This window comes from Mustela lutreola, chromosome 12 (genome assembly GCF_030435805.1).
Source record: "Mustela lutreola isolate mMusLut2 chromosome 12, mMusLut2.pri, whole genome shotgun sequence".
NCBI classification, from domain to species: Eukaryota; Metazoa; Chordata; class Mammalia; order Carnivora; family Mustelidae; genus Mustela; species Mustela lutreola.
Window position 1 is genome coordinate 71,727,715 of NC_081301.1, and position 21,515 is coordinate 71,749,229.

Here is a 21,515-nt window from a genome sequence, read left to right on the forward strand (position 1 = left end):
TTGATCTGGTCTCCGGAGGACAGGAGGCCACAGATGGGACATTTCCATGAGTCTGATTCTTTTAGAAAACTGGCCAGGGTTACAAAGTCTTCAGGCCTCCTCCAATTCCTTATCATCTCTTCTTCCTGCACCTGTTCTTTAGTAAGACTCCACGTTCTCATTAAACCTGAGTTATAAGCAAGCAACCCTCTTGCTTTCTTGCGCCACAAAAACCAAGAGGCAGGCTACTAAAGCAGGAAATGTCAACTATGACTCACTCTCTCCCCCCAACTTTACACACACACACCTTCCTTAATAAATTCTCCTTCATGGCACAATTACCAAAACTGGGATCCCTCTCAATCATACCGGACATATGGCAAGTGCAAAGGAAAATGCTGCTTTGACTCAGATTTTGTGTACGAAATGCACAAGACTGAATGGAAGTGGCTTTGAGTCAGAAATTCACCACTTTTCAGCACAAGTGTTTTGGGTGCAAAACAGGCAAGCTGTGGGGCGCCTGGATGGTTCAGTCCTTAAGCGGCTGCCTTCGGCACAAGTCATGATCCCAGGGTCCTGGGACAAAGGCCTACATCAGGCTCTCTGCTCAGCAGGAAGCCTGCTTCTCCCTCTCTGGCTCCCACTACTTGGGGGGGGGGGGGAGGTGGGGTGTGTGTGTGTGTGTGTGCCTGCCAAATAAATAAATAAATAAATCTTTAAAACACACACACACACACACACACACACACACACACACAGGCAAGCTGTTTATAAAGGCAAAGACAGTATTTCTTATTTGGAAGTCTCATCTGGAGATCCTAAGATGAAACCTCTTTTTAACACATGAGAAAATTAAGCTCCAGAGATATAAAGGGCCTTATCTGAAGTCACACAGCTAATGGGCAGCACAGCTCAGATAAGTATTCTGGTCACCTGGCGCTCACTTTCTAGGTTCTTTCCAACATTGTGATTTGTTATTTTCTGTTAATGTTTAGTTATTCAGGGTTTTTCTGTTTGGTTGGTTAGTCATTTGGGTTACTTGTGTAAATTAAGACTGTCCATCATTATTACCTTTTCTACTAGGACTCACCTGGGATTCTGGTAAATAGAGGCAGATCTATAATCAAGGGGAGAAACAGGTTAAAATAGAATTCTTCCAAACAGCTTCAAGTTTGGGATTATCAATTCCTCCTGTAATCTTACAATGATATTACAGCATTAATGTGTATTTCCACTTCAGTTCTCAGGAATTTTGTGTTGGTTTCTTGAAGCAGGAAAGGAAAAAAAAGGATTAACTGTAGAAATGTTCCTTTTAGACCTGGACTCTCCTACCAAAGAGAATCTCTTTGCTTATTCTTTTCAAACTTTCCTTTATAGTAAGATATTAAACAATGAAACTAATTTCATGGGGGAAGAAAAAAGACATGTTTTAACATCTGGTTTTGATGTCAAACTAAAAATACTCCAAAAGTCTACATCTTCCTTGGTCCAACAGCTAAGTAAGAAACATGATAGAGAAAAATGATTTTCTTTAGTATTTTGCCAACTTCATCCTGGCCTTGTCCAAAACAATATCATACTGATTTAAGGAATTTAAAATTTTTAATATTACCTTAAATTATAATGTATTTTCCTAGTCAGTTTCCTTATCTTTAATGATGATCCAAGTAAGTGGAGTTTCAAAAATAAGTTTCCTATATTTAACTGAATTTCCATTCCATTCAGCTCATGTTCAGTGATGTCATTAGCTTAAACCCAGGTTCCCTAGACCACTGGGCTGGTTCCACAACTATTAACGATCCTAAGGGAAAAGGGAACGGGAGAATGCTTTTGATTTTAAATAACATTTTATTCAGTGGAATAGAAAAAAGTACATAAATTTTGAATTAAAGACTTTCATTTCTAAAAGTTTTTTTCTTAAGCATACTGAAGATCTAGAACCAAAATATTAAGTCCTCTCCCTTCCTAGCTTTGCAACAACCCCTTAACACATTCTTGACTCTGCCCATGTTCTCAAATAGTTCTCAAAATATTTTTAGAGGGCAGAGAAAAGAATCACACTACACGAAGTAAACAGGCTTTCCAAGAAGCCTGTTGTATCAGACTATCATATAGGTGTCTGTTTTTGTGGTCCTTTTTTTTCTAAGAATTTTTTTTAAGATTTTATTTATTTATTTGACAGACAGAGATCACAAGTAGGCAGAGAGGGAGGCAGAGAGAGAGAGAGGAAGAAGCAGGCTCCCCGCTAAGCAGAGAGCCCGATGTGGGGCTCGATCCCAGGACCCTGGGATCATGACCTGAGCTGAAGGCAGAGGCTTTAACCCACTGAGCCACCCAGGCACCCCTTTCTAATACTTTTTTAAGATTTTTATTTATTTATTTGTTTGACACGGAGAGAGATATCACAAGTAGGCCGAGAGGCAGAGGGGTGGAGAGCAGACTCCCTGCTGAGCAGGGAGCCCAATGCGGTCTCAATCCCAAGGATCCAAGATCATGACCTGAGTGAAAGTAGAAGCTTAGTCCGCTGACCACCCAGGGGTCCTGTTTTGGTGGTCCTTTTTAAATGTTACCTGTAATCCAGTATCTATATGATAGAGGCAAGAAAGATCTTTTCAGTTCAGTTTTCCCCAGTAGGAAAAGATAGCTTTTATAAGATCAGACACTTCACTTTAGAACTAGAATAATGAGGCGGAAAAAAGGAATAATAATGGGGAGAAAGAAATTACTGACTTTTATAAGGGATTTCAAGGTAAAAAGATGGTGACTGTTTTCCAGATTTGAAGTTTATTTTTTGTAATAAGCGTTATTTTTGGTTAGACTTAGATTTACTTTTTTTTTTTTTAAGATTTTATTTATTTATTTGACAGAGAGATCACAAGTAGGCAGAGAGGCAGGCAGGGAGAGAGGGGGGAGCAGGCTCCCCGCCCAGCAGGGAGACCGATACAGGGTTCCGAAGACCAAGACCTGAGCCAAAGGCAGAGGCCCAACCCACCAAGCCACCAGGCACCCCTAGATTTACTTTTATGTGCAAAGATAACACACAGATTTCCCATTTACTCCATACCCACTGTTATTAACACCTTTTGTCAGTATATTTGTCACAACTGATAAACTAGTATGGATACATTATTAAAGTCTGTATTTTATTCAGATTTCTTTCATTCTCTCTAGTGTCCTTTTTCTATTCCAGGATATGACATTACTTCTAATCATCATGTCTCCTTAGGCTTCTCCTGACTGGGACCGTTTCTTAAGACTTTGTTTATGTCAACCTTGAGAGTTGGGTTTTTTTTTTTTTTTTTAAGATTTTATTTATTTATGTGAGAGAGGACATGAGCTAGGAGAGGGCCAGAGAGAAAGGCAGACTCCCCACTGGGCAGGGAGCCTAATGCAGTGCTCAATCCCAGGACTCTGGGATCACGACCCGAGATGGGCAGATGCTTAACCGACTGAGCTACCTGAGAGCCCTGACCTTGAGAGTTTTGAGGAGTACTGGTCAAGTATTTTGTTGAATGTCCCTCAGTCGGGATTTATTGATGTTTTTCTCTTGGTTAGACTGAGGTTATGGGCTTGGGGGAGGACAATCACAAAGATGTCATTTCATCACATCATACTAAGGGTACACACTATCAACATGACTTCTCACTTTTTTTTTTTAAATATTTTATTTATTTATTTGACAGACAGAGATCACAAGTAGGCAGAGAGGCAGGCAGAGAGAGAGAGGGGAGGAAGCAGACTCCCCGCTGAACAGAGAGCCCAATGTGGGGCTCGATCCCAGAACCCTGGGACCATGACCCAAGCCGAAGGCAGAGGCTTTAACCCACTGAGCCACCCAGGCACCCCATGACTCCTCACTTTGATGCTAACCTTGATCTCCTCACTGAGGTCGTGTTTGTCGGGTTTCTATGTAGCCCATACTTAGTAAGGAGCAGAGTCATGTTTCACCTCCTTGAGGATGGAGTATCTAAATAACTTGGACAACTTCTGTACCTTAGATAGGTCTATTTTCCATGTGTTTATTTATAGCAACGTGAGGTCATGACTATTTATTTTATACTTCAGGTCATCATCCCAGACCATTTTATATTGTTGCTCAGCTTTGGTCATTAGGAATTCTTTCCTATGGTTCCTTGGACCTTGGGCATATGCCCTCAAGTTGCCAGCTACTATTGCTATTGTTTGAGTACTTCCTTATTTTCTGGCACTACAAGATGCTCCAGGCTCATCTTGTGCATTTCCCGTAGTCCTAGCCATTCCTCTAAGAAGCCCTGGTTTCATTATTGGAGAATGGTATTAGAAATCAAGACCCAGGCACTGTGCTTCTAGACCTTCCCAGATGACAAGCAAGGAAATCTACATGTGCAAACGAATCCTTGGGAAACACCTATTTATAATTATTTCTATATGCAACCACCTGTAACCATCTTAAACTAAACATTAAACATGAGTTTATAGTGATGTCTCCAATTCTGTTACCACAGAGATCATTCTAGCCTCTTCCTCCTGCTCATCTGTAACCTCCCACTTCAACAGTGAGAAACCTGGCTCCCAGATTTACTTAATTTACTTAATTGCTCAGTTTCAGTATACATGTATAGTGGTACTAGAATTGTTAACCTGTACTCCCATAAGAAAAAAATTTATCAACTACAGCACAGTGTTTAGGTGCAGTTCCTTTTGCCTTCAGTCTTACAAACTCCACACATTTCCAAAGTGACTTAGTTCAGTACCTTTGCCCCCCCAAACCCCTACAATGAGGTTGTTTCATACATTTTTTTTTAGATTTTTTTTTTTTTTTTTTTTTTTTTACAGACAGAGATCACAAGTAGGCAGAAAGGCAGGCAGAGAGAGAGGAGGAAGCAGGCTCCCCACTGAGCAGAGAGCCCGAAGCGGGGTTCAATCCCAGGACCCCAGGATCATGACCTGAGCCAAAGGCAGAGGCCTTAACCCACTGAGCCACCCAGGCGCCCCATTTTCATACATTTTTAATACAATTAGATCGTTTTGTCATGATTTGCTTTCCATTCTTGGATCCTTTGATCTCTTATTTATTATCAAACTAAATAATTTAAGTTTTATTTTCAAGATGGGGTCAGGTGAAGGTCACAATGGGAGAAGCCACTGATAGAACTTGAAAAGGAAGGTACCAATTTAGAGATTTTCTTAAGTTTGCATCTAATAACTCCTTAAAAATAGAAAAATTATTGAAAGCTAATATATTTTTTAAATGTACTGAGATCTCTGCATACAATAAGGGACATGCTAAAGATCAAACATAAGAAATGTGGCTCCCTTTTACAACTGAAACATGGATTTTTTTCAAGGCACTTTCAGTAACTTCATTCACTTCTCCTAGTTGTAAAATGAGAATAAAATGTTTTGTATCCAGTATTAAGAATATAGGTACGCTGACGGTATTCTGTCACTCAAGAATAAAATGTTGGTCTTAGTAATTGCAGATTCTATCCCATGGAGAAAATAAGCTCTACCCAATTATATTTTTCACACAATTGTAAAATTTTATATATTTTCACATAATAATATTCATAAAACCCTGGAGCCCTAATAATTATTATCTGCTCTTATCACTAAGGAATTTTTTTCTGTCTAGCAACCTGGGATCCTTTGGCATCTTAAAGTCCTTAAAGTTAGGGCTCCTGGGTAGCTCAGTTGTTAAGCGTCTGCCTTCAGCTCAGGTCACACGGTCCCAGGGTCCTGGGATCAAGCCCTGCATCAGGCTCCCTGCTCAGCGGGAAGCCTGCTTCTCCCATTCCCACTCCCCTACTTGTGTTCCCTCTCTCGCTCTGTCTCTCTCAAATAAATAAATAAAATCTTAAAAAAAAAAAAAAATCCTTAAAATATCCAAACAGTTACCAATATAAACCTAGATTTATTTGTATGCATGTGGGAGAGTTTAGAAAGATTCGGTGGCCATTCATGGAAAAGTATCCTGAGTGTAATAAAATTACCCCAAAAAAAGGCAAAAGGGAGAGAAAACATCTTTTAAGGATTTCTTTTTTAAAACAAAATTTATTATTCTTGTAAGGCTGCATATATGCCATTTATTTACTAATGTATAATCACAAACTTCCAAGGATACAGTTTAAACTCCTACTGTGATCATGCATTTTATTGAATTATCAGAAAAGTTGACATCACAAGTAATTTTGCCAAGTCAACCTTTGCAGTAACAAGATGTGCCCAAGCCCCTCTTTGGTTTCTTAATGAAAATCAGCATTTATCTATAAATCATTCCTACTCAACACCTGACATGTAATATAATACACAAGTCTAATCTCTTTCTGTGTAATGAGCACTGAGAAGAAAGCCATGTTTGAAGCCATTAATTGAGTATTTCTTCCAACTAATGTCAACAGATTCTTCTTCCCCAATATTCTAATTCAAAAATGAAATACCTGGGAGTGTTAAAAACTATGATTTCCTAAATTAAATATTCAGAAGCCATATTTTGTTAGATCTGATTGAAACCCTACCCTTAATAATTTCAAAAAAATTTTAAAGATACAATAAGAACACCTGTTTCTTTTCCTGTTTTCACAAGAATATCCAATGTTATTCTATATATAAATCAGTATGCTTTTGTACCAGTGTAAGTTTGCACCAACACTGCAATTTCTCAAAGGCTGCCTCAGACTCCAACAGAAATAAGAAGTGAACTCATTCTCAGTGGGGTGGAAGAGCAGAGCAGAGAGGCAAGATTGGAGGAGAGGAAAAGTATAATTAGAGCTCAAAGTCAAAGTGATGCTTAAAAAAAAAAAAAACTAAAAGGTTTTAGGAGGTAAGTTGGGGAAGAGATCCAAGCAATTTCTTAAGATCACCACTCTGTCAAGGGAGTCACTCAAAACAAGGTCATTGAGATCAACATTTCTCTAGCCAAGCTCTACAATAATTACTGTACCGACCTGCAGTACATTAGCACAAAGAAACAGGTAAAATAATGACGAATCAATGAAGTCTGATTTTAAAATTCTCAAATTCTAAGAACCCTGAACAACTGTTGGAGGAAGGGCAAGAAGAAAAGGACAAATGGCTGCCTAAACACCACCCCTGGCAATCAATGCCTCATCAATTCTCTCCACACTCAAAACCTGGAGCCTCCAGGAGCGCCTGGGTGGCTCAGTCGGTTAAGCAGCTACCTTCAGTTCAGGGCATGATCCCAGGGTCCTGGGATCAAGTCCCACATCAGGCTCCCCACTCTGCAGGGAGTCTGCTTCTCCCTCTGTGCCCCCAACCCCGGGCTCATGTGCTCGCTCTCAAGGAACTAAATAGAACTTAAAAAAGATGGAGTCTCCTGGAGTCAAATAGGAAGAACAGCGGCCAAAGGAGCAAGTGTGTAGCTTCAGCAGGTCGTGCCACGTTCCTCAGAACCAGTCCTTCCCAGTATTTTCAGGATTGCACTATATGACAACTGACAAAGTCCAGGGAAGCATGGCTGCCAAGGGATAGGTAGGGCAAGAAAGTCACAAAGCAGAGCTGAGTTTATCTGGAAGAAGGACCTGGCCAGGCTTCAGACCTACCCAATGTGGTGGCAGTTGATTCCCTCAGGAGAAATAGGAAGGAACTTTGAGAAAGGATTTGCTCAGAGACCTGTATCACTCTTATCTACGGCACTTAAGTCGCCAGCAGAGATCCCAATGGAGAGCGAGGCTCAGGATTTCATTATTAGGCTTGCATTTCAATCTCCTAACTCAGAAATACAGGGGCTTGAGAAAGTAATCCTTTCATCCTGACTTAAGGGAAATAATCCTATTAAGAGCTGAGCAGGCCTGGGAATTCACCTGCTTCACTGTGGGCCTAGGGTACATGGGTAATGCCACAGAAGAAAGAGGAGCATCTTTGCCCCGAGACTGTCCCCTGTGGAAGAGCATCACTGCAAAGGCTCACTTCCCAGTGTGGCGATTACCAGGCAGGGGGCCGTGGAGCGCCCAGATAACCTACCTGCCGCTCTGGTCTGAGGTCCATGTAACTGATCGCCCCTGAGGTTTGGTGCTGTACCATATCCTTATGGCGTGAGGAAAGTCAGTAGCTGTCTGAGTCCCTGTCTTCCTGATCTGTAAGCTCCAAGTGTCAGTGTCAAACAGGAGTTCCCCACAGCCTGGAGCCTGGCTGCAGCCAGCATAATAGTCTAACTGCTCCCTCCAACGATCTGCCGGCAGAGTCACAAGTTCATGTACGATCTGATTCCTGAGCTCCTCAGAAACAACTGTGAGCTTGGGAGACTTTGTAAATTTTTCAATACCTGGCACGGCAGCAACATCCACCTCCTCAACCTTTAGCACAGATAAATCACAGCAGTCCAACACCAGCAAAAACTCCTCATTCCTGTGATTCCCTGTGTCACAGCAGTATGTTGAGCTAGAAATCCCACAAGCCTGTTCCGGGTTGTCATGGTTACCATCTTTACCAGAAGTATCTTTTTCACCTTTAACACAGATTGCAAAATCATTATATCCTGTTTTAGATGAGAAGGTCCTTGTATCTGTCCCAGGACTATGGCAGGGTTCAGGCATCCTAAATCTGCAGGCTTCGCTGGACTCTGACTGGCAGGTTTCCTTGGTGGAACCACTCTGTTTCTCGAACCTGTTCCCAGACTCAAAGAAAAGCACTATGCTGCCCTCAATGATTTGACTTTCGAAATCCACATTTAAATCCAGTACATAGTGCTTCACCAGTATGTGGTTGGTGTTGGCCATGAGAGGCAGGTCATCCCGGGAAGGGTCCAGCTTTAGGTCCATGGTGTCGGCTGTTGTTCGAGAGCTTTGTTACAGTCTCAGAAGGGGCTTCCTATCTGCCTTAATCTTCCAGAATCATAAATGGCTGCTTACCCAAAAAACACCTGAGGTCACAAATTGTGGTTCCACAACTTTCAGTCCCCTGGCAAAGAAGAAAAACACAATTAGACAAAATTCCAAATAAGACTCAAAGTGTTCCTACAACCACTGCTTCAGCAAACTGACTAGCTCCTTTAATAACCCCCAATGTGGTAGAAGCTCAGGGCTAGAAGGCAGACTAATCTTTCTGACTGACATCAGAGAAAGCTGCATTATGGGTTTCTAAAAATATTTCAATTACCAATGGAATGAAAGGGGCCTCCACAAAGCCCCGAAGAATCCTGTTCTTAACTAGAACAGCCCTTGTTTGGGAAAAGAGCAATTGTTATGCAAAGGCATAACTGAGCATCACTGTGCCTCTTGTTTTAAAAGATATTAAATGCAACATTTCTAATTTTGTGCATCAGAGATAAGTGACTGTTTCTCTACTGTGATTCTAAGTAACAAATGTGAATGAAGGCTAAATGGCCTCATACGTTTTATTCTTTGAGAGTAATAATTTAATACATAAAATCTAACTCCAGGGATTAATGTACTTTTCACATTAGGACTGCTCTCATATCAGCACTTCCAGTAAATTACAGGAAAATGAGCCAATTTACCAGGAGTGCATTCTAAGTATTCCTTTGAGATTGTTCATGGAGATTTTTCAAATTTATAGTTAAATACTCAAGGTATATCATTACATCTTAATAGCTGAAAACCCATTAACATTCTGGATAATAGCCTTCTTGTGGCAAACAAAAAGGTCTTCTCATTTGGAAAAAAAAAAGTATGCAAATATCTATAAAAGGAAAAGGAGAAATTAAAATGTAGAAACAGATGTTGTAATAAAATGCCCAAGTTCTTCATAAAAGTTCTGAATCAAAATGTATTCTTATTTTATAATAGCAATCTACCTAAAAGAAAAATTATTTGAAATTATTTCAGTCCCTGTTGTATACCTGATTTCTTTCAGCATATGCTGTACTTTATTTTTTATTCTTTTACCAAAAATGAAAAAAGGGGGGGGGGATAACAACTCTGAGAGAGTAGATATATTTAAAATAATTTTTGTATTTCTAAATAACAGGAGGTATTCTTGTATCAACTACAAAACAGTATCACCTGCTTTTCAAGTAGAACTGAAACCTCCCTTTTCATTCTGTTTAACTCCTCCTCCCCTCCCCTCAGATTTTATCTGTCCGTCTGCTAGACTCTTATTTCTCTTCCTTTTAGAATCTAATTCTAGAAATCAAACCTACTGAATTTTCACTTTCTACAACTCCATAGCCTATTTCCTCAGAAAAATCTTACCTACCCTAATGGGGGCGGGGGGGAGAATAAATCTGGCTTCTTGCAGCCTTGTCCAATCCTGTTTCATGCTACTTTCCCCACTGTAGAGACCATACACCTTTTGCATCCTTGCCCTCTAGCCAAAGGGCCTGCTCAACACTCTGCTCCAATCTGATCCCAGGCCTCCACACTCTTTGGACTAAGCTATGCGCCATGCTTGGCACACACCCATAACCACCTGTCAAATTCTATTCTTTCTCCACACCCAGTTCAAGTGCAATCACCTCCCGCAATCCTTCCTTACTCCCTATTCTCCCACCCTCCACCAAACTGCATGTGGGGATACACAATCTGATTTTTAAATGAAGAGGAATTGAGAGAAATCAGGGATGCAAAGAATACTTTGAGATTACTTTATAAAGAAGCTGGCACTCCCCTTAGTTCTAGAAGAATCAATGGGCAAAGGGAAGAAAGCAGAGTATTTTCTTTTCTGCATGAAAGCAATTGAACTTGTCGTGTAAGGAATAGCAACCTTCAATAAAGTCATTGGGTATATCTGCGTAATGAAAAACAACAAATGTTAAAACATCATCCTGTTGATGTTGGACACTGCTAATATGCAGTCTTTGTTGAAAGTAAGGTTAAAAACACCTTACTTAGTATTTTTTTTTTAAACCTGAGTATATACACACACATACACACACACAGACAAGAAGAAAATCTGAATCCATTGAGACAAGGGTTAACTTAGGGGCTATGTAAACCATGTCTGAAGAACTGTTTAGCTTCTGTAACAATATGTTCATTGTCTAACCCTAATAGATCTTTCCATTTGTTCGTGAAAATTAATATAATTTAAAACTAAAACATATTCTACAGACCAGTTTTCACCCCTTTTGTGACTGGTGGCAGATAATGAGGCGGCCAACCATATCAAGCCTGTTAACAATGAGCGCCAACCGTATCCAAGCCTGTTAACATCACCATGTCGCCCTAACTGGCAACAGTTTTCTTCTCTTCAGTGGATTCTTAAATGCACCCCCCACACTCTTTTCTTCTCTTAACTTTCCAGTTCCACGCCTGCTGACTCATTCTCCGTTGATTATTTGGCCTCCTACTTTACTGAGATGATTTCAAATCTCTGAAACTCCATCACGGCTCAAGTATCTGTAGTTCTTCACAACTACTGCCTTCTCCCCATCAGATTCAAAGGAAACAATATCCCTTCTCAACAAAGCTAATTCCCTTCCTCTTGAATCCTAGCTTTTGGGGTCTGAAAGGGCCAAACGAATGGCCCTCTTCTTGCCCATCCAAATTCTGAACATAACCAAAAACTAAGACGAGGATGTGGCAGAAAGATACCAAAATATCACCATCATTACTGACGAAGGCTAAATTGGACAGTATGATTCAGCATGGCAGCCAAAGGTACATGAAAACTGAATCCCCAAATTCAAAAGATTTACCCACAGGATCACAAGAAACACTGGATCAGGTCAAAGCTCCCAGAGGAGAAGGTACCATTCCTGGCCAAGAATTAGGGCCTGGAGAAGTAAGGAGAAAAGCCCTCTAAGATCAGGATTGCTGCCCAAAAGCAAAAGGGAAGAACTGAAAGCAGTAGAACATGTTCAATTTCTTCTTCCCACTCCACCTCCCTTAGGGCAGAAGAAATAAAGTGATCGGCAATGCTACAGTAATTAAGCTCCCCTCACAAGACAGGAAACATCAGAAAGAAGAAAGAGCTGTTCCCCCAAACACTATCTTCTCCCACTAATTTGGAATCTTGTTGCATCTGACAGAAGATGTTTTCTTGCCAACATTTACTTGCTCTCGTTTCCATCCTGTTCCTAATGTTTCAAACACCCCCCAGGGCTACCATCTTCCAAAACAAACACTACAATACATCCATCTATCAAAGCATTATGTTATATACCTTAAACTAATACAAGGTTATATGTCACTTATATCTCAATTAAGCCAGGAGAAAACAAACAAACAAAAACATTTAGCCCTGTTGCCCATGTTCACTAAGTCTTCATTTCTTTGCATTTTGGAGCTCACAAATTCCTTAGGGCTCACTTAGTCCAACTCTCTACTTTTACCAATGATGACAAAGAGGACTAGAGAGGTAAAGCAATTTGGCAAGGTCACTCATTTCTGATGCTTTTCTCCTTGTGGGTTCTTCCCTTAGAATTCTCATCCTCCAGGGGCTCCTGGGTTGCTCAGTCAGTTAAGCATCTGCCTTTGGCTAAGGTCCTGATCCCAGGGTCTTAAGACTGAGCCCTGCACTGGGCTCCCTGCTCAGGGAGCCTGCTTCTCCCTCTCCCACTCCCCCTGCTTGTATTCCCTCTCTCCCTGTCTCTCTCTCTGTCAAATAAATAAATAAAATCTTAAAAAAGAAGAAGAAGAGGAGGAGGAGGAGGAGGAAGAATTCTCATCCTCCAGCTCTTGAGGCCATTTTCCTCATATTGTCCAAGTCATACATCAAATGTCACCTCGTAAGACTGTCTTCTATATTTTCATTCTACCTTGTCTACTGTCTTCAAGTTGTGTGGACTAGACTCAATTCATATTCTAATAGTTTGGGGAGAAAAGGAGAATTTTTAGGCCAACCCCAGAAGATTCAGATCATCGTCACCTCGCATGGCTTCCAATCTAAGTTATGTATAATGTGTAAGTCGCTGCTTATTACACCCATTTCCTCCTTGCCTTGGATTCTTGGATGACCTGAATCTCCTTTCTCTGCAGGTATACAACTGTCACTGACGTCAATCAGGGTCACAATCCCACATTTAAGTATGAACTGAAATAACTGTGGTTCCAAATGCTTGTACGGGGCCATCTTGTAAGTCCTCTCTCAGCAAATAGTAACCATATTTCTGAGCAGTCTGTTGACTTCAGCACTTTTTGCTATTATTGTGCTCCAATTTAAAATGCCAGCCTGACTCGCTGAAGCATTTTTCCATTCTCTGTCATAAGCCATAACATATAAAATCCCCCCCTTTATCAAAGCCAATGGTTAGTTTCCAGTGGCTAACCACTGCTGCCTCTAAAATAAGGGTACTACGTGGTATGTATTTTAAATGCTTAAATGATTGTCTCAGCAATACCATTAAAGGCTTCAAAAGAATTAACGTACAGCAGTATTTTTCTTGAGAAAGGCAGGAGGAGGGGAAGGAAGAGAGGATCAAAAACTAAACAGAGTTATGGCATGGTGAAGAAACTGCCCTGCCACTTTCAATCACCCAAACATAAATGCACACATCTACAAATGTGTAAAACAGCCTCTGGAGAGCCATTCCAGATCCCTCTAAAGAGAACAATTTCATTCTCCTTTCAAGCTACAAAGCCATGCGCATCATTCTCATGACCCTCAACTTAATCTGCTTCATTTTGCAGCTACCTGTACCTTCCAATGGTCTGTAAGCAACAAGGGATTCCTGATTCATCTTTGCCTGCATGACCACAGTGAGCAGAAAGCCCTGTACATAGCAGGTTCTCAGTAATTATCTGTGGAATTGACATCTGAGGGTCTTTATAATTTCTAGCTATCCACAGAATAGGGGTTCTGGCTTGCACAGGTCTAGTAGAAAATCAAGCTTAACCAACATCTTCCTCCAGATAGCTCTCATTTTTTTTTCTCATATCTTCACCTGTCCCTCCAAGCCACATCTCTTTTCCTATAAGCAGCTCAAGCGAAAAGGAGAAATTCTGCACATAAGCTTACTACATAGTACTGAGCACACTATGAGTTGTTACAAAATATTTAATTTTACAGACTACTTGTCCAGAGAAAGATAGCTTTCTGCTATTCCAAGTGTGTTCACTCTGTAGGATACAGTGATTGCTCTTAATGACAGCTAGTTCACTTAATGAAAAGTACACTGTTTCTGGGCATAGTTCCTCAGACATTCAAATCCATATAATCATACAAACATGGCTTATTACTGTGAAATCTGATAAAATAATTTCAGAACTAGAAGGAATCTTAGAAGTACAAATGTATTATTTTGTATTTAGAAGTGTCACACTGACATATTATTCTGTAACTTACTTCTTTCAAGCAATGGTTTTGAAATACAGCCAAACAGATGCACATAAATCTAGTTTGTTTCCTTTAACTGCTGCTTAGTGTCCCTATATGAATATTCTACAATTAGTCTATGCATTTCCCTGCTAATATTTAAATTCTTTTAATTTTTTCATTATTACAAACCATGCCGCAATGAACATCCTTATATGTCTCCTGGTACACATGGGCAAGTGTTTGCTGGATGAAACACCTAGAAATCCCATTTGGCCCAAGATTGGTATTGTCACACCTGCTTTCTTTTGGTTTATTTTGTTACTGATATCTTTTCTATCCCTTTGTTTTTAGTATTAACTGCTCTGGGTTGTTTTGCCTTGGATATCTTTTTAAAGCAACATTTGGCTGCATTTAAAAAATATAATTATCATTTTTAATAACTGAAGTAAATTTATTTAATTTATCATGATTACTGTTGTAATAGCATTGATCTCTCAGCCAATTATTTTGTGCTGTCCATCTACTATGATTTTCTTTGCTACTTAGCTTTTACTTTTTCTGCTTTTTGTTGCATTTTTTCCAAGTTGTTTTTTCCCTGTACTGTTTCATCAGTTAAACAATATATTTATTTTCTTTGACATGTCTACTTCAGGTCAATCTCTAGTAGTCTTCTGAATAATACAAAAACATATGCTAGGTCTATAGCCAGGTACCTCTTCCTTGAATAGATATCAGGGCCTTGACCCCTTCTTTTTTCTTTTAAGATTTATTTTATTTATCTGAGAGAGAGAGAGATCATGAGAGGGGAGAGGTCAGAAGAAGAAGCAGACTCCTCGCTGAGCAGGGAGCCCGATGTGGGGCTTGATCCCGGGACTCCAGAATCATGATCTGAGCCGAAGACAGTTGCTTGGCCAACTGAGCCACCCAGGTGCCCTAAATAAATAAAACCTTAAAAATATATATATGGAGAAGATAAGAATACTGGCAAAGAAAGAAGCCAAGATGCAGAGAAAGCTGGACCATATTACCCATTCATTCAACAAATATATGGAATCCTCTTCTATTCTCTTTATTAACTCTCTCTCCCCTGACCATGTCCTCGAGGAAATCTTTCCTGACCTCATTAAGTCAATCTCCCTATCATTAGATCTCATAGCACTGAGTACTTCTTCACAGTACAATAGTTTTCAGTTTACATTTTTTGTTTGATCACTTAATTAATATTATTCTTCCTCTTAAATGAAGGAGAATACCACTTCTGGTAATAGCAGAGTAACTTATATCAGACCAATTCTCCTACTGGCAGCACTTATAAACTCCAGACAACAACAAAAATCTGAAGGCACATGAAAATGAGCAAAAAGCTGACAAAAACTGTAGGGAGTTGACACTTGGGAGAAGGGAATGGCACTGAGTTTCCTGTGTCATAGCTTTTCATCTGAGAGTATGCTCTAGTAGGCCATGTGCAGCTAAAATTCAGACTGAAAGCTGCAATCTTAGTGGCTAAAAAATCAGAGAACAGAGTTCAGGACTGACTCAGCACCTGGATGGTAAAGAAGGAAAACTTCAGAAAAGTTATGAGCCCCATAATCTGCATATATACTGCCCAATTTTCTAATGAAACCCTGAACCATAGGGGGAGACCAAATAGTCCAAGTATGGCTAAATATACTGAACTAGGATTCCTGTTGCAGCCCACTGCAGGGAAGGTAAAGATGGAAGTTTGAGTTCACTGGAGTTAAATGTCTGCTAATGAACGACATTAATACTCTTCACAGAAACATAAATCCAGGTTCTATTAAAGTAGCAATAACAATGTCTACAATAAAGTAAAAAATTATTAGATATAAAAAGAAATAAGAAAATATGACCCATACTTAAAGAAAAAGCAATCAATGGAAACTGACTTGAGTGGACCAAATATCAGAATTAGTAAACAGGGAATTTAATATAGTATATTAGTATTATAATTAAGGACATAAATGCCATAATGAATGAACTAAGGAAAACTCAGCAGAGAAACAAATTGCTGGAAAAAAAATAAGGGAAATTTTAAGAACTGAAAAATACTATATCTGAAATTAAGAATTCACTGACATTACTAGCAAACTAGACATTACAGAAGAAAGAGTAAGTGATCTTGAAAATATTTATATAGCAATTACACAATCTTAAGAACAGAGAGAAAAAGTGTGAAATCAATGAACAAAGCTGCAGGTACCCATGCAACAAAGGTTTACCATACACAGAACTTAAATCTCAAGAAGCTCAGATGCGCAAGAATGCTGCAGCAAAAAATATGTTAAAAAATAATGAGAGTGAGAACAACCAGCACCGAGATAATGGTTCCTAAATACCATTTTCCAATGAAAGGAACCAGGCCTCCTTGGAGAAAGGGCTGATTCTAGGAGTGTGGCAGGGAAAATGCAAGATACGCCCAGAGCATCAGATAGGCCCAAAAAAGAAGAAAGTTAAAAACAAACAAACAAACCAAAGGAAAAAAAAAAAGGTGAGGTGTGGGAACTGGGCATCTAAAAAAGACTCAAGAACTAACTGTAGGAGCTTCTATTGGCCAAAGATGAACAATCTGAGCTAGAAAATAATGATGGCATTGGATTAGAACCTAAAGAATGAAATAAATAACCTATAACTCTATTCTGATTAATAAATGGGGAGGGAGGGTACACCGTCCTTCAAGAATTCCAAATAATAAGTAGATATGACCTCTTCCAAAAGGCTTAACTTCCTTCCCTTTGAGTATGAGCTGTACTTAGTACCTTGCTTCCAAAGAATAGAGAATGGGAAAGGAAAAATACTAAGTTTAGAGTAGTGAAATCTGGCAGACATAAACTTAACCACATTATCAAGGTTACTATCACCAGGGATAAACCATGTTGGTATCGTTATCCCCTGATATGATTCCATCAATGAGAAAGGCAGCTTACCTCTGTAGTATTCTTCTCCAAATCCATAACCTCAGTTTAAGGTTTAGAAAACATCTGACAAATCCACATTGAAGGACATTCTAAAAAATATTTGGCCAGTACTCTTCAAAAATGTCAAGTCAACGAAAAGCGAGTAAAATCTGAAGAACTGTTATAGATTGAGGGAGACTTGGGGGTATGATAAAATGTAATGTGGTATCGTAGACTGGATCCTAAAACGGGAAAAACGGGGGGTGGCACTAGTGGAAAAACTGTTCTTAGCAGCATTTTGCCAATTTACTTCTATAACTTCACAAATATGCCATGATTATGTAAATGCTAATATTGGGGGAGGCTGGGTCATACATATATGGGAACTCCATACTACCTTTGCAAATCCCTTGGTAAATCTGAACATATTGGAAAATAAACTACTTATTTTTAAAATCCCTAAGATTTTTCAAACGTGAGAGATACAAATGTAAAGATTCAAAATCTGAGAACAAACCCAAACAAGATAGGAAACCACACCTAGGTACAACAGTCAAACTGCTAAAAACCAAAAATAAGGATAAAAACCTGAAAATAGCCAGTACAAAATAACATTACATGCAGGAAGAAAAAGATACAAATAACAGCTGGATTCTCATCAGAATAACACTTAATTTCTCATCAGAAATAATGGAGGCCCAGAAAATAATGGAATGGTTATCTTTTAAGTGTTAAGTGAATTTGGGGGAGCACATTGGCCTCAAATATATTAGTCCTAAGATATTACTTATTTTATAATAATTTGCTATAAAGTCTCCTTATTTTTGTACTTAGTAAAACAGCAGCTGCTTAAATTCTCCAAATTTCTGAATGAGCAGGGCCTGAAGTAATTTCCACTTGATTCAAAATTGGTATTTCCTCTTATTTATTTATTTATTTATTTATTTTCCTCTTATTTATTTTTAAATTTTTATTTCTATTTCAAAACAAATACAAACTCTAAAAGATTAACACTCTCCAAAATAACTGGTTCTTTCCCTACTCAGCAGAAATCCTCATGACTCGTGGACCCACTGACATAGCACGGAACAGGTTTTCTACTCAAAGGTTTGAGTGATTATCAAACTGGCCCCTCAGAACTTTTCTTTCAGCTCATTTTTATATGTCACCAATTTCATAGAAATGGTTCACCAGTGTCTGAAACAGGTAACAGACAAGGTTGAAGTTATTTTTAAACAGCAGAAACAAGCCAATCAGATAATCACCTTTATCTCTGCTACAGTTTTGATCTTTGAGTTTAGGCTATGCCAACATGCCTTCATTTTATTGGTTTCTAGCATTTTAACTTTTGTTCATTTCTTTTTATTTTTGTTCTACTTTGAGTAAAAATGCAGTGTTAAAACAACATTAAGCTATATGTTTTAACTGAACAGGTACCAGAATATTCAGAGTTTAAATTCCCTCTGGAACCCTAATTCTAACAGCCTGCACTGCCCCACCTTAGTACAAATATATGCTACAATAGGGTCTTTCATTGCAAAACTCATACCTGCGAGGCAATGTCATTTATCACTGAGTAAATAATGCAAGATAACATGGGCGCCTGGGTGGCTCAGTGGGTTAAGCCGCTGCCTTCGGCTCAGGTCATGATCTCAGGGTCCTGGGATCGAGTCCCGCATCGGGCTCTCTGCTTGGCAGGGAGCCTGCTTCCCTCTCTCTCTCTCTCTCTCTCTGCCTGCCTCTCCATCTACTTGTGATTTCTCTCTGTCAAATAAATAAATAAATCTTTAAAAAAAAAAAAATAATGCAAGATAACATACTGAAAGGGGGATTTTGCTGTAGTCCCTTAAATATAAATAAAAATATGTAGCACTTTGCAGGATTACCACATGTGGTATGATACTAACTTAAATACCAATCTTTAAGCCAAACTGTAAATAAGATAAACTGTAGCCTCTGATCTTGCTTTAAATAGCCTCTCTTTTCTTTAAAATGTACAGCTTTCATGAAGCATAGACGGGTGACTGCATATAATTTGTGATCACGTAATGAAAGAACTATTGTGATATGTATATGCAGGGGAAAAAAAAAACACACACACAACAACTGGAGTTAATGTTGTTGTGGGAATTACAGAAAGTGCTTGTGATGAGGATCAGGGCAATGAAGCCAAGTCAGAACCCCAAAGTAAAAGGCCTTTTCTGGATAAAGAAAGCAAATCACTATCAGCTGTGGCTTGATTTATATATTATAACCAGTCAAGGGCGGGAGTGAAGAGGGGGACAGGTCTAAAATGTGAAAACTGCAAACAAAAACTGATTTTACTCACATCAGTATATGACTAGCCTGAATTATGCTTGAACGTGATGTGATATGATGGAATTCAGCCTCCCTGATGGCAGCTTGTGTTTATTCTGGCTCTTCTGATCCCATCTCAGCATCCAGATGCCATTCTTCTTTGGTGCCTAATGTGTTTATGCTCCCATTATCAGCAGGCATTGGGTTGCAAAGATCAGATTGGAAGTGATTTCACTCTATTTTCAAAGAGAAAAGAATTTATCCCTTTGATTGCTACTTGCTTGCAAAGTAGAGCTTGTTTCAGTTTTCTAAAGAGTGCCACTTAAACTAAATTATAGCAGAGTGATCGCAAAAGGATTCCTGGGAGAATGCATTACAGTTATAGAAAACAGGAAATTTCACTTTTCTACCCCTTTCTCAAGAAGTCATTCTTGCCCCCATGGCAGCTGACCAGTGAAGGCACTGGAAAGGTTATTTACTTGGTGAACTACATGTCTGATTCCTCCTTAAATGTGTCTTCATCAACACTGTTTTGCTTCCTGGCACTCTCAACAATTAAAGGTTCATAAACTAGGGGCGCCTGGGTGGCTCAGTCCTTAAGCATATGCCTTCAGCTCAGGTCATCGTGGGATAGAGCCCCGCGTCAGTGTCTGCTCAGCAGGGAGCCTGCTTCTCCCTCTCCCACACGCCCCATGCCCCCTCCCCAAATTGTGTTCCCTCTCTCGTTGTGTCTCTGTCAAATAAATAAATAAAATATTTTTTTAAAAAAAGGTTTCATAAACTAGAAAACAACGTATCTGTATCAAAACCATTTAATATGTCAATAGAGCACAAGAAAGAACGCAACCACTGTAACACAGCCCGCTGTGGGTACACCTCTCCAGAAGATTTGTCCTTATGGATTCCCTTTATTCTCCCCTCTTTGCCATCTTGTTTAAGGCACAAGACCTACTAACTAACAACTCTCCATTATCCAGAGGCAAATAACTTGATTTATCAGTTTTATGAAAAACTAAAAGCTAGTGAAAACACCTGTTAGATACTTTATCTAGAAGAAGAAATAATTGATACTTATTGAGGGCTTAATTATGTATCTGAAACTCTCCTAATCCCTGGCAATGTTTTTTATTCTTACTATCTCCTTTAACAGATAAGAAAATGATATTCAGAGATGCTAAGTATACAAGATTACCAAGATTTTTTTTAAAGATGTTATTTATTTGAGAGAGAGAAAGCATTTGCACAAGCAGGGGAAGAGGCAGAAAGAAAGGAAGAAAGGGAAAGGTAGCTGAGCAGAGAGCCCAATGCAAGGCTTGATCCCGGGACCCCAAGATCATGATCTGAGCCAAAGGCAGATGCTTAACCAACTGAGCCACCCAGGTGCCCTTCAAGGTTACTAAGATTTGAATTCAAGTAGCTCTACTGAAGAGTGTTCTTAACTATTATCTTATGGCCTCTACTGCATGGCAAACCTACAGAGTAACCAAAACATGCTGCCTTGTATCAATAACGAGTGGAAAACCAGAGGCCCATCACAGACAAGAGCAAAGGTGAAGGGGTAACGGGGGCTGGGGTCAGGACTGTGGAGGGAGAATAATCCAGGGAAGGGACAAACGGGCACAAACAAGAGACACTGCCTCTCTACCCAGCTCTTCTCCCATTCTAATACTTAGAAGACCGTACTCAATGAAAATGAGAAATTAGTTAACAGATGATTTTGACAGGACTTTTGAGAGACATTTCAAATTTTACTAAGTTTAGAGTAACTAAAACATCATACTTGTATTCTTTTCATACTTTAAATAACGATTGTTTCTAAATGTAAGATGTTTAATTAAATTTTATCTTAAGTCCATTTATTACCATAGTTTTATTCTTCTTATAACCACGATTGGGGCTGATATGACCTCCCTATTCTCCCCCCATTACTCTGCAGTACTGGTATTTACTGAGTGTTGATTAGAGTAAGAAGCTCAATCTCCCAGGCTGGGCGTCATTTCACCGATGGTCTTACTAGGGCTTCCAAGTCCCTGCCAAATGAACTCGGACCACATCAGTGTTCCACCCCAGTAATACCCCATCATTCATTTTCCTGTTTTGAATCCACTGAGATTTCCAAATTCTCATCCATCTCCCCTACTAATCAGCGTCTGCTACCTCCCAGCA

At 39.4% G+C, this 21,515-nt stretch overlaps 1 protein-coding gene across 8 annotated transcripts in view; it reads right to left on the reverse strand.

Moving 5' to 3' along the window:
• Positions 1-21,515, reverse strand: part of AOPEP (aminopeptidase O (putative)) — a 333,964-nt gene that overhangs the window by 293,778 nt on the left and 18,671 nt on the right. For all 8 annotated transcript variants that reach the window (XM_059141103.1, XM_059141101.1, XM_059141102.1 and 5 more), the window contains exon 2: positions 7,942-8,877. In XM_059141103.1, coding sequence (XP_058997086.1) covers positions 7,942-8,738 — 797 coding nt within the window. In that variant the 5' untranslated portion in view covers positions 8,739-8,877. The remainder of the gene's footprint in view (positions 1-7,941; positions 8,878-21,515) is intronic.